General features: G+C 43.5%; 1 protein-coding gene across 1 annotated transcript in view; it reads left to right on the plus strand.

Moving 5' to 3' along the window:
• Positions 1–222: 222 nt before the first annotated feature.
• The window catches only part of LOC131659207 (uncharacterized), a 43,091-nt gene continuing 30,246 nt past the window's right edge, over positions 223–13,067 (plus strand). Inside the window, exon 1 of the mRNA XM_058928432.1 lies at positions 223–1,567. Within this exon, the coding sequence (XP_058784415.1) occupies positions 223–1,567 (1,345 nt within the window). The remainder of the gene's footprint in view (positions 1,568–13,067) is intronic.

The raw sequence follows: 13,067 nt of genomic DNA on the forward strand, positions 1-13,067 counted from the left end.
CTTATCCAGAGGCAACATACACTTCTCCTATGTGGGGAAACCTCCATTGCATCATTTACATCATGGCATATTTACCTTCCAAAAGAAAAGAGAAAAGAAAAGAAAGAAAAGATGTAGTAAAAAAAAAAAAGAAAAAGGAAAAAAGAAAAGAAGAAAAATAGTATTATTTCTCATATGCATGCCATTTTTCAGGGTATCCGAGGTTATTACTTTTCATCCAGGATGGCTAGCAACGTGACCGCTACCAGAGAAGCTACAAGGCGTACTCACACTTACAGTTTCCATCGCGAAGGTTTGGTTCAGTTGGGGCAATTGGGTGGATTGATCACTGGTCATAATAAAACTGTGTTCACTAAGAATTATGGAAACATCTTGACTCTTTTGGACTCACACGTCGACGAATGGGGTTTGTCTACTCTTCTCCAGTTCTACGATCCTGACTTGCGTTGTTTCACCTTCTCAGGCTATCAGTTGGCTCCCACTCTCGAGGAGTACTCTCACTTTCTCAATATCAAGATTCAACACAAGGTTCCTTTCGTGTGTGTCCCAGAGAAACCTGATTTGAACAACATTGCCAACGCTCTTTATTTGAGCATAGAAGACGTCCTTGGGAATTGGAAGAAGAATGGTAACACCCATGGTTTCTATATGAGTTTCTTGGTTGAGAGGGCCCAAGAGTTGGCTAACAAAAAGATGTGGGAGGCCTTCAACGCCCTTCTGGCCGTTTTGATTTATGGGATCGTGATGTTCCCTAACATTCACAAGTTCGTTGATCTGGCTGCTATATGTCTTTTTATGGAGAAGAATCTGGTCCCTACTTTGCTAGCCGATACGTACTATTCTGTTCACTCTCGATATGGGAAAGGAGGAGCCATAAGAAATTGTTTGCCGTTGTTATACACCTGGTTTAAGTCCCACCTACCTACAAGTGGTCCTTTCATTACTTCTACTCAGAAATGGCCTCAAAGGATCATGGGGCTTACCGGAAATGACATTGTCTGGTGTCCTACTGGGATGGACCTAGAGAAGGTTATAACTAGTTGTGGTGCTTTTGACAATGTTCCCCTCATAGGAACAAAAGGTGTTATCAATTATAATCCTAAGCTGGCGCTGCGTCAATTGGGTTTTGCACTTGAAAACAAGCCTTTGGACAAAGAGATATTTGAATCCGTTTGCTTTGAGAAGGGAACCGATCTAAAAGGTTTAGAAAAAGTGGTGAGTGCCTGGAATGACATCCATACGAGTGATCAGATTTCTCTAGGTGAAAAGAATGCCGTTGCCAAACAAGCCTACACGGATTGGGTTGAAAATAGAGTTAAAAATCGCCTGTTGCCTTTCCCGAAGGTTAACCCATTGTACGAGCAACCACCTAAGATTCCAATTGCCACTGTACCTGCTGAGAATCGTATCCAGGTAGATATGGAATGCACCCAATTGCACGAAAAGAAGTCAGATGCGCAACCGAAACATTGTCTTGTGGACCAGAAAAGAGTTGAGTTGACACACGAAGCCAAAATGCTGAAGGGAGGATCTTCCAGAGTTCAAAAGAGGGCTAGAACGGAAAAAGGTGAAAGAGACACTACTGTTATTGTTGAGGATCACCAGAAGATCCTAAAAAGGGCCATGAAAGAGGCAGAAGAGAAACTCAAGCGAGAGTACCGAGAAGACTTGAAAGCTTATAAGCTCAAGATAGAAAGGGATGCTAGAGTTGAAGTGAAGAATCTGAAAAAGAAACTGGAAGAAGAGACCACTAAAAGAATGGCAATTGAGACTCAACTGAAAGGAAGTCACCTCCGTAATACTCGACTAACAGAAGAAAATGCCAAGCTCAGAGATCGAATGATGGAGGACATATCTGAGAAGGATTATCTCCCAGAATGCAAAGGATGTGACGAACTCAGGGAGTGCTGCAAGAAGCTGGATGGGCATTTGTTTCGCAAAGATGAGGTAATCCAAAGCCTTCTTAAAGGAAGAAATCGAGAAGCAACCAAGAAGCTGTTTGATGAAACTAAGAAATGGAGCGATGAGCACTTCAGACAAGGAGGACCTCTGTTTTATATTCAGATGGATTGATGTTTGAGTCTGTATGTCTCGACCACCACCAGACTTGTTGGATGGGGTCTTTTATTTCCCTTGTTGAACTATCTTGTCAATGTATGGCTTGCCCAAGTTTAAAATTCTTGTTATGAATAAAAAGAACTAGTTTCTCTTGACACTTATCTTTTGTCACATTGTTAGCTACTCTGGATCAATATTAAATCTTGGATACTCTGAAAATGGCACATCACGTCATACGCACACATGCACTCATACATTCACATTATCACATTGCATTTTTCAGGTTATTGTACAAGAAACTAATTGGGGTCCCTTTCAGCAACAGATTTCTTTTCCGACGACGAAGCTGACTTTCTTACATCCTTACCGCACCAGGAGTAACGAGAGAATCATGGAACAATTTGAACAGAATCAAGCTGCCCTCCGTAGGGATATGGATGTTATGGGGGAAAGAATGGCCCAACTTATGGAGACTCTCCATGCCGTCGTTCAAGGACAGGATGAACTCAGAAAGAGCGTCGCTAGTTTGGTCAAAGATACTCCTACCAATTCTGCTGACGGAGGGGTGAAAACTAAAGAGACTCCTATTAATGAGACACTGAAAGTAGTGGACGACCACCATGAGGTTATTGATCTTGAACATGATCTTACTGCTGAGTTGACTGAGACTGCTAAGATGTACCAAGCTCTTGAAGAACGTCTTAAGGCTGTTGAGGTTGCTAAAACTTCGAGTTTCGACACTGCTGCTATGTGCTTGGTACCTGGGATTGTTATTCCCCCGAAATTCAAAGTGCCAGATTTTGATAAATACAAGGGAGTCACCTGTCCAGAGACTCACATTCGTTCCTACTGCCGTAAGATGGCTGCTCATGCTGAGAACGAGCCTCTGCTGATGCATTTCTTTCAGGATAGTCTCACTGGAGCCCCGTTGGAATGGTACATGAAACTTGAGAGGTCTAATGTCAGTACTTGGGGACAACTTGTCGACGCCTTCTTGAAACAATACCACTACAATACTGCTATGGCTCCCAGCCGTGCCCAGCTACAAAATATGTCACAGAAATCTGAAGAGTCTTTTAAAGAATACGCCCAGAGGTGGCGTGAACTTGCGTCCCGTGTCCAACCTCCTCTTTTGGACCGCGAGTTGATTGATCTGTTTATGGGGACTCTAAAAGGGCCGTATCTTCAGCACATGGTTAGTAATACTTCTCCTTCCTTTTCGGATGTGGTCATCATTGGTGAGAGGGTTGAGAACTGTGTCAAAGCTGGTACCATTCAAGGTGTTACTAATCCTAGCAACTCAAGTGGTAATGGTAAGAAGCCGTATTCTGGGTTCGTGAAGAAGAAGGAAGGTGAGACTAGCACTGCCTCTGTTGACCAAGGTCGAGCTCCTGCATATTCTGCTGTTCCACCTCCTTATTATCCGATGCCTTATGCTGTTCCAGGTCCGTATGTCCCTCAAGCATATGCTGCTGCTCTTCCACAACCATGGATGGCACCCCAACAGCCTTTCGTACCACAACAACAAGCTGCTGTTTCTCAGAATCGCCAACAGAATCCTAGGCCTCAAGGTCAAAGAGGTCCACAGAGGCAAAGATACCCTGACAGGCGTATAGATCCGGTTCCAATGTCGTATGCTCAGCTTCTTCCCCAATTACTTGCTGGTCAATTAGTGCAACTCCGCGAAATGGGTCCTCCACCTGACCCTCTTCCTCCTGGGTATGATGCGAATGCTCACTGTGAATTTCATTCTGGGGCTCCCGGCCACACAATTGAGAAATGCAGGGCATTCAAGTGGAAAGTCCAGGATCTTCTCGATGACAAGCTCATCTCGTTCACTCCTACTGGTCCTAATGTGCAGAATAATCCTATGCCTCCTCATGCCGGTGCGACCCATGCTATTGAGTTATGTGATGATCAGATCCTAGTAAGTGATGTTAATGAGGTAAGGATGCCGCTAGCAGTTGTCAGAGAGTATCTTGAGCAACAAAAGGTTTTGTGTGAACTACATGACTACTGTTTGCAATGTTCTTCTAATCCTGAGGAGTGCATTAGGTTGAGAGAAGAAATCCAGGAATTAATGGATAAAGGTGTTCTTAGAGTGGAAAGGGTCGTTCCTGTCGGAGATGTGGCTACTTTAGAGATCCCTTACTACCCTGCTGAGATATCAGAGACTCAGGACACTTCTTTGGTCATTCATGCTCCGAGTACTCCTTTGGTCATTCAGGCTCCGAGGACTCCGTTGATTATTCAGGTTCCAAATGTTCCTTCAACTCCTCCAACCTCGTCTCTTGTTCCCTCTCCTGTGAATGATTCTAAGGCTGTTCCTTGGAGCTATAATGCCGTGTATATTCGAGGGAAGAAATATGATTGCCCTCCAGTGGGTAATTCGAGCATCACCAATATTACTGGCACTAGTGGCATTACCCGTAGTGGTCGGATCTTTGCTGCCCCTCCTCCACTTCCTAAAGAGACCAATAAAGAGGCTAGTACACAAGCAAAAGGAAAGCAAGTTGCTGTTGATCCTCCTGTAACACGTAATGCACAAGATGCCGAGCAACTCTTGAAGATCATTAAGAAAAGTGATTACAAAGTGATTGACCAACTTGATCAGACCCAAGCCAAGATCTCCATCTTGTCTCTCTTGGTGCATTCCGAAGCCCATCGTGATGCTCTGATGAAAGTCCTGGCTTCCGCTCACGTAACTCAAGACATTACCGTGCCTCAGTTTGAAGGGGTTGTGACCAACATTGCTGCCGGTAATTGTTTGGGTTTTTCTGATGATGAGCTTCCACCTGAGGGTAGAGCACACAACAAAGCGTTGCATATCTCCGTCAAGTGTCTGGATGCTGTGTTGTCTCGAGTTCTGATTGATACCGGTTCTTCTCTTAATGTGATGCCCAAGACTACTTTGTTTAAGCTGAGTATGGATGGAATTATGATGAGACCATGCACTATGAGTGTCAGAGCGTTTGATGGCTCCAGAAGGTCCGTAGAAGGGGAAATTGATCTGCCTGTTTTGATTGGCCCTCACATGTTCTATATTGCCTTCTATGTCATGGATATAAGTCCTTCATACACTTGCCTCTTGGGTCGTCCTTGGATCCATGCTGCTGGGGCTGTGACATCTACCCTCCATCAGTGTTTGAAATTTGTTGTGAATGACAAGATTGTTGTGATCACTGGTGAAGAGGATTTGATCGTCAATAATCTGGCGTCATACCGTTATGTTGAAGTGGAGGGAGAGATACAAGAGACACCTTTTCAGGCCTTAGAGATTGTGTCGGTTGATAAACTCCCCGTGGTTGAAAATAAGAAAGAACTCGGAGCACCCCTCTCGTCTCTGAATGATGCTAAGGCCTTCTTAGAAGCTGGTACTCCCCATAGTGCCTGGGGTAAGCTGATTGATGTTCATGAGAAGCGAGACAAGTATGGCCTTGGGTATCAACCATCTTCCTCTACTCAGCTCAGCATAATTCCTGGAAAGAAGGTGATTCCCCCCATTTCTCAAGTGTTCGTCAGTGCAAGCACCAGTTCTGGAAGCCAGGTTCTCGCCGTGGATGATGATGATGAAGAAGATCTCTCCAGATTCATTTGCCATGCTGCGCCTGGACAGGAGCTCAACAATTGGACTATCTTGGACGTCCCCAGAGTCACTTTTATGGAGATGTAATTTTCTTGTTTCGATAAGTCATATGCTTCGCCCTAAGCATTTTGACCGCTTGTATAAAGAAGGGCCCCCATGTTGTTTCAATTTGTTTAATATTGAATGAAAATCATATCTTCGCATGCAATTACTGTTCCATTTCTTTCATTTTTTGTTTTACTTTAAAAACTTTTTCAAAAATGGCAAAGCTTTTTCCTTTTCTTTTATGTATTACATTCTAAGGCATAAATCATCCATCGTGCAGATCCGGCTCGAATTCCATCAAAAATGATAATGTTACAGTTCCACGTCTTGATATCCTTGAGAATCCAATTGACCAAGCTGATGAGGATAGTGGGGAAGATTGTGAAGTCCCCGAGGAATTGGCAAGACTTTTGAGACAAGAAGAGAAATCTATTCAGCCACATCAGGAAGCCATAGAAATCATCAACCTCGGTACAGAAGAAGCAAAGAGAGAAGTCAAGATAGGCGCCGCTTTGGAAAGTGATGTAAAAAGAAGGTTGATTGAGTTGCTTCGAGAGTATGTTGATATCTTCGCCTGGTCATATGAAGACATGCCTGGTTTAGACACGGATATAGTTATGCACAGGCTACCTCTCAAACCAGAATGTCCGCCGGTAAAACAAAAACCACGGAGAACTCGACCTGATATGGCCTTGAAAATCAAGGAAGAAGTTGAAAAACAGTTGAAGGCTGGTTTCTTATCTGTGTGTGAGTATCCTCCTTGGATTGCAAACATAGTACCCGTTCCTAAGAAGGACGGAAAGGTACGCATGTGTGTCGACTACCGAGATCTGAATAGGGCAAGTCCGAAGGATGATTTCCCTCTGCCTCATATTGATGTGCTAGTCGACAACACTGCTCAGTATTCGGTATTCTCCTTCATGGATGGTTTTTCTGGCTATAATCAAATAAAAATGGCTCCTGAAGATATGACCAAGACTACTTTTACCACTCCGTGGGGTACGTATTGTTATAAGGTGATGCCTTTTGGTCTTAAGAATGCTGGTGCAACATATCAGCGAGCTATGGTGACCCTTTTCCATGATATGATCCATAAAGAGATTGAGGTGTACGTCGATGATATGATTGCAAAATCCCAAACTGAGGAGGAACATTTGGTATACCTTGGGAAATTGTTTGCTCGTTTGCGTAAATTCAAGTTGAGGCTTAATCCAAACAAGTGCACTTTTGGAGTGCGATCTGGAAAATTACTCGGATTCATTGTGAGCCAACGAGGGATTGAGGTCGACCCTGACAAAGTAAGAGCAATACAGAATATGCCAGCACCAAAGGATGAAAAAGAGGTCCGAGGGTTCCTTGGGAGATTGAATTACATAGCCAGGTTCATTTCTCATCTCACTGATACCTGTGAACCCATCTTCAAACTGCTGCGCAAGAATCAAGATATCCGTTGGGATAATCATTGTCAAGAAGCTTTTGAGAAGATTAAACAGTATCTCCAAGAGCCGCCAATTCTCATGCCTCCGGTTCCTGGTAGGCCGCTTCTTATGTACTTAACTGTGCTTGAAGGATCTATGGGGTGTGTGTTGGGCCAACATGACGAGTCTGGTCGAAAAGAGTGCGCCATTTATTACCTGAGCAAAAAGTTTACCGATTGTGAATCCCGCTACTCACTACTCGAGAAAACTTGCTGTGCTTTGGTATGGGCTGCTCGCCGACTGAGGCAGTATATGTTGACTCATACCACTCTATTGATCTCCAAAATGGACCCGATAAAGTACATCTTTGAAAAACCGGCTCTTACAGGAAGACTAGCCCGATGGCAAATGCTTTTATCAGAATACGACATCCAGTATGTCACACAGAAGGCCATCAAAGGAAGTGTCCTTGCAGATCATCTTGCTCATCAGCCATTAGAAGAGTATCAGTCGATGAAGTTTGACTTTCCTGATGAAGATATCATGAAACTGGATGATAATGAAGGACCCGAACCAGGGGAGCGATGGACTCTCACGTTCGATGGTGCATCAAATGCTATGGGCCATGGTATTGGGGCAGTTTTGACTTCTCCTAGTCAAACCCACATCCCTTTCACAGCTAGAATATGCTTTGATTGCACAAACAATGTCGCAGAATACGAAGCTTGCATAATGGGTCTCGAAGCGGCCATTGATATGAGGATCAAGATTCTTGAGGTTTATGGGGATTCTGCCCTGGTTATACATCAAGTAAGAGGTGATTGGGAAACACGACACCCCAATTTAGTTCCTTATAGGGACTATATCTTGGAGTTGTTGCCCGCTTTCGAGGAAATCACTTTCAATCACATCCCCCGAGAGGAAAATCAATTGGCAGATGCTTTGGCTACTTTGGCGGCTATGTTCAGAGTTAGCTCCCCTAAAGAAGTACCAGACATAACGATCCTCCGTTACAAGGAACCTGCCCATGTATTCCCTGCTCATTGTCTCACTACTGAAGATGTGTATGATGAAAAGCCATGGTATTACGACATCAAGAGGTATGTTGAGAAGCAAGAGTATCCCGAAGATGCTACGATTGGTGATAAGCGAACGCTTCGAAGGTTAGCATCCAAGTTCTTCTTGTCAGGAGACGTCCTGTACAAAAGAAACTATGATTCAGTTTTGCTCAGATGCGTGGATAGACACGAAGCAGAACTGATCATGCGGGAAATTCATGAAGGATCTTTTGGAACTCACTCCAGTGGACATTCTATGGCCAAAAAGATCTTGCGAGCAGGATATTACTGGATGACGATTGAAAGTGATTGTTATGTGTACGTGAAGAAATGTCACAAATGTCAAGTGTATGCTGACAGAATTCATGTTCCCCCGACTCCTCTGAATGTCCTGACATCACCTTGGCCCTTTGCTATGTGGGGCATAGATATGATTGGACGGATAGAGCCGCAAGCTTCAAATGGACACAGATTTATTCTTGTTGCTATCGACTACTTCACCAAATGGGTTGAAGCTGCTTCTTACAAGAACGTGACCAAGCAAGTCGTTACTCGCTTCATCAAGAAAGAGATCATATGCCGATATGGGATTCCAAACAAGATCATCACTGATAATGGGTCCAATCTTAATAACAGAATGATGGCAGAGTTGTGTGAAGAGTTCAAGATTGAACATCACAATTCATCACCCTATCGGCCAAAGATGAATGGCGCCGTCGAAGCTGCTAACAAGAATATAAAGAAGATTGTCCAGAAGATGGTTAGAACGTATAAAGATTGGCATGAGATGTTGCCATTTGCTTTGCATGGCTATAGAACTTCTGTTCGTACTTCAACTGGGGCAACTCCCTTCTCTCTTGTCTACGGCATGGAGGCTGTATTACCTGTCGAAGTGGAAATTCCTTCGTTGAGAGTCCTGATGGACGCCAAACTCAATGAAACAGAATGGGTTCAAACGAGGCTTGATCATCTCAATCTAATTGAGGAGAAACGCCTATCTGCTATCTGCCATGGCCAGTTGTACCAAAAGAGGATCAAGAAAGCGTATGACAAGAAGATTCGGCCTCGAGAATTCCACACAGGTGACCTAGTCGTAAGGAAGGTCTTGCCAATTCATACCGATCCAAGGGGCAAATGGACTCCCAACTATGAGGGACCATACATTGTGAAGAAAGCATTTTCAGGTGGGGCTTTAATCTTGACAAAGATGGATGGGGAAGACGTTCCGCTTCCAGTCAATTCAGACTCAGTCAAAAAATACTACGCATAAAAGACCCGCTAGGTCGACGTACCTAGGCAAAAATAAGGGCATCCCGGCAAACCAAAAAGGTTTGGGCAAAAATTAGGGATGAAACAAAAGAGAATAACCCGCTAAGTTGAAAACCCGAAAGGGCGACTTAGGCAAAAAGGGGTATCCCGCTGGATGGAAAACCCGAAAGGGCGATCCAGGCAAAAGTTAGGGATCAAAAGCGAGAGGCTGCAGTCTGAATATCCTTCACAAAGACCACTATACGCCTTTGGCAAAACGGACAGATCAATCCAACCGCTACCCTTCTGAAGCAAAGCATTGAGAGGATCAAGGATATGGGAACTGTAGCAATATCAGTTTTAGTGGAAATCCGAGCATTTCTCTTTGCCATTTCGCTCTTTGCGTTTGTATTTTCTTTTTCGCAACTACCTCATTTAGGAGTTGCTTCCGTGTACAGAAGCCTATTCACAGGCATTCCATCAATAAAATGATTTTTCGATGCAAAAGCTTTATTTCTTTCCTTTCATTTTTTGCGCATGCGAGGTGTGATTTAATTCGTTATTAAACATTGCATTGAAAGCATGGGGAATAATAATCACAAAATCAAAACGAAACATGATGTTACGTAAACATAAAAGTGCTCGAAGGGGCACCATTTGCATCCAAACGTTGTTTTTTGTGCAGGTTGCAGGTTCTAGCCATCATCTTGACTCAGGACGTGTCACAAAGGTCATCATCATCCCGCATGAAAGTCCCAGAATATAATTCATCAGTACTGGTAAGCATGGAGCACATGAAAAGGTCCATATCCCCCTTCCATAGGGCAGACGAAGAATGGTCTCTCAAAAGCTCGTGATTCCCCGAGCAGTATAGGATGTAAAGAAAGTCGAGCAAAGTCACTTCCTCCCCAACAGAGTTATGTTCTAATCCTCCACACAGTTGCCAATAATCTTTGGCACCATGAAGCTTCCAGCGCCCACCCACAATGATGGTTCAAGATCACAGGGCAACGGACCCCAATGATCCTACTCTCCGGTTCCCTCACTAATGCCTTTATTTGGCACTTTTTGCATATAGAATCCATTGCATATAGCATTTGCATCCTCAGAAGCGTAGCATATCCATCAAAATGGAACATTACGCCATAGAGAAAGTCAAACATGCATACAAAGCATAAGCCAGATCATACAAATCACCCCTCTATCAGGACAATGATACATCCTTCCATAAAACGCCCTCGCAAATTCCAATTGATATCTGCTACTACGTCGCAAACCTCCTCCACCCACAGTGCCGATACTTGGTTGTCACCAATCCCCAATCCCCAGTAAGCCCATCTACCAAGCTTCTCAAACGCTCGTCTGTGTCTCTTTTATACTCGTCTGTATCTCCTCTGATGCTCGTCTGTGTCTCTTTTATACTCGTCTGTATCTCCTCTGATGCTCGTCTGTATCCCTTTCGATGCTCGTCTGTATCTCCCTTTGATGCTCGTCTGCACCTCTTTTGATGCTCGTCTGTGTCTCTTTTATACTCGTCTGTATCTCCTCTGATGCTCGTCTGTGTCTCTTTTATACTCGTCTGTATCTCCTCTGATGCTCGTCTGTATCCCTTTCGATGCTCGTCTGTATCTCCCTTTGATGCTCGTCTGCACCTCTTTTGATGCTCGTCTGTGTCTCTTTTGTACTCGTCTGTATCTCCTTTGATGCTCGTCTGTATCTCCTCTGATACTCGTCTGTATCCCTTTCGATGCTCGTCTGTATCTCCCTTTGATGCTCGTCTGCACCTCTTTTGATGCTCGTCGGTGTCTCTTTTGTACTCGTCTGTATCTCCTTTGATGCTCGTCTGTATCTCCTTCGATGCTCGTCTGTATCTCTTTTGATGCTCGTCTGTATCTCTTTTGATGCTCGTATGTGTCATTCTTTTGTACTCGTCTGTACCTTCTTTTGATGCTCGTATGTGTCATCCTTTCAATACTCGTCTGTACCTCCTTTTGATGCTCGTCTGTATCTCCCTCAAAACAATTGTCTATGTCACCTTATCTTTCTGTCAAACCTGCTTCTCTCCCAATCATTTCCATGTAAATACCACCTTTTCCGAGAACCTTGTATCGGCACCATTACCACATCACCGGATACCACCATTCGAACCCATTACCCGTTGTAAATATTTCCATCAGAAAAACAAAAATCTCTTTCCCCAGCAGATATCAAACAAAAATAACACTCACGCTATCTTTTCTTCAGGACAAATTTCAGGTCTTGATATTTAACCTTCTTCTACCTTGAATGTTCGAAAGGCTAACGCCAATCTCACCTTCAGGTTTAAGACGATTAAATAGGGGCAGCTGTCATACCCCAAATTTGTCCTACCCCTTTACTTCTAACTGGCTTAGGCTTTGCATTCATGTACATACATCATCTAGGTCATAATCCACATGCATGCATCCATACCATGGGTACTATTCAAAGGCTAGCAAGAAAAGGCTCCATTGCAAAGAAATTTGATCAGAGAATGAGGAAACTGAGGTATAACCATGTGGCTCTATGTTCATTGAAGTCCTCCTGGATTGGGGTGTCTCTCTGCTTCAAATCAGGGCATTGATTAAAGGGTACAAGCCTGCAAATCATCCGGTTCTTTAAATCAGGGTTTCTTTGACCAAAGTCAACCAGTTGACTTTCTGGTCAACATTTAATCAGAAATGGCTTCTATGTGTGGAAAAATTCTCATACTGACTGTGTGGACGTGTTTGTTTGACTGATTGTGAGTGGAAGGGACTTAATCGGGAATTTCATCAATAGTCGGAAAAATCGGAACAGTTGACTTTCGGGTCAAAATCAGAAGAATTACTCAAATGTTGACTTTTAGTGGAAAGTCGGTCAAGAAAAGTCAAAGAATGAATAAAATCGGAAGTCTGACAAAAAGTTGCCAAAAATAGAAAGAATAACAAAAAGGGAAAGTTTCATACTTAGAATTTTTTTGAGGGTTTAAATCTTGATGAACAGCCCACTTCAGTCCTGATTTACACGTGCCAAAAGGCCTTATTTGAGAAAATTCCCAACATAAAAATTGTTCACATCATGGCATACTACAACTTTGTAGTTGAAAGTTTTTGCACCTGAAGCATGGCTGGAGAGTTATTAATGTTCAAAGTTGGAGGTTTCATTTAATACAAGTCACAAAGCTGGGCAGATTGCTGGGTACGCGTGGAGCAATTCATCGAACATGTGGTGTGCCATATTAGAATCTAATTTTAGAGTAGTACGAGGGTCTTTGAAATACATAATTGGTATGCTTATACTCTCCTCCATGTTTTCTCTTCAATAAGCCAAGAACCAAGTTATTTGGACACATATTGAACCAATTATGAGTCTGCAAAGTTGTGCCCTCGCGAAGTTCGTGTCACGCGTCCAGCAAAGCCAGAATTCCAGGTCACGCGAAGCATTTACACAAACAGGTGGTGTGCCATAATGGAAGCAAGTTTTGGAGAAATTCAAGGATCCTTTGACTTCTAACTTGATACTAATCCCTTCATCTCCATCTCCTCTTTCCAATAGTACCAAAATCATGGGAATTGGACGCATATCGAGCGAGCTACGAAGCCTTAAAGTCATGCCCTCGCAAGACTCCATTTTGGACTAAAGAACGGGCCAGCT

Source organism: Vicia villosa, linkage group LG3 (genome assembly GCF_029867415.1).
Source record: "Vicia villosa cultivar HV-30 ecotype Madison, WI linkage group LG3, Vvil1.0, whole genome shotgun sequence".
NCBI classification, from domain to species: Eukaryota; Viridiplantae; Streptophyta; class Magnoliopsida; order Fabales; family Fabaceae; genus Vicia; species Vicia villosa.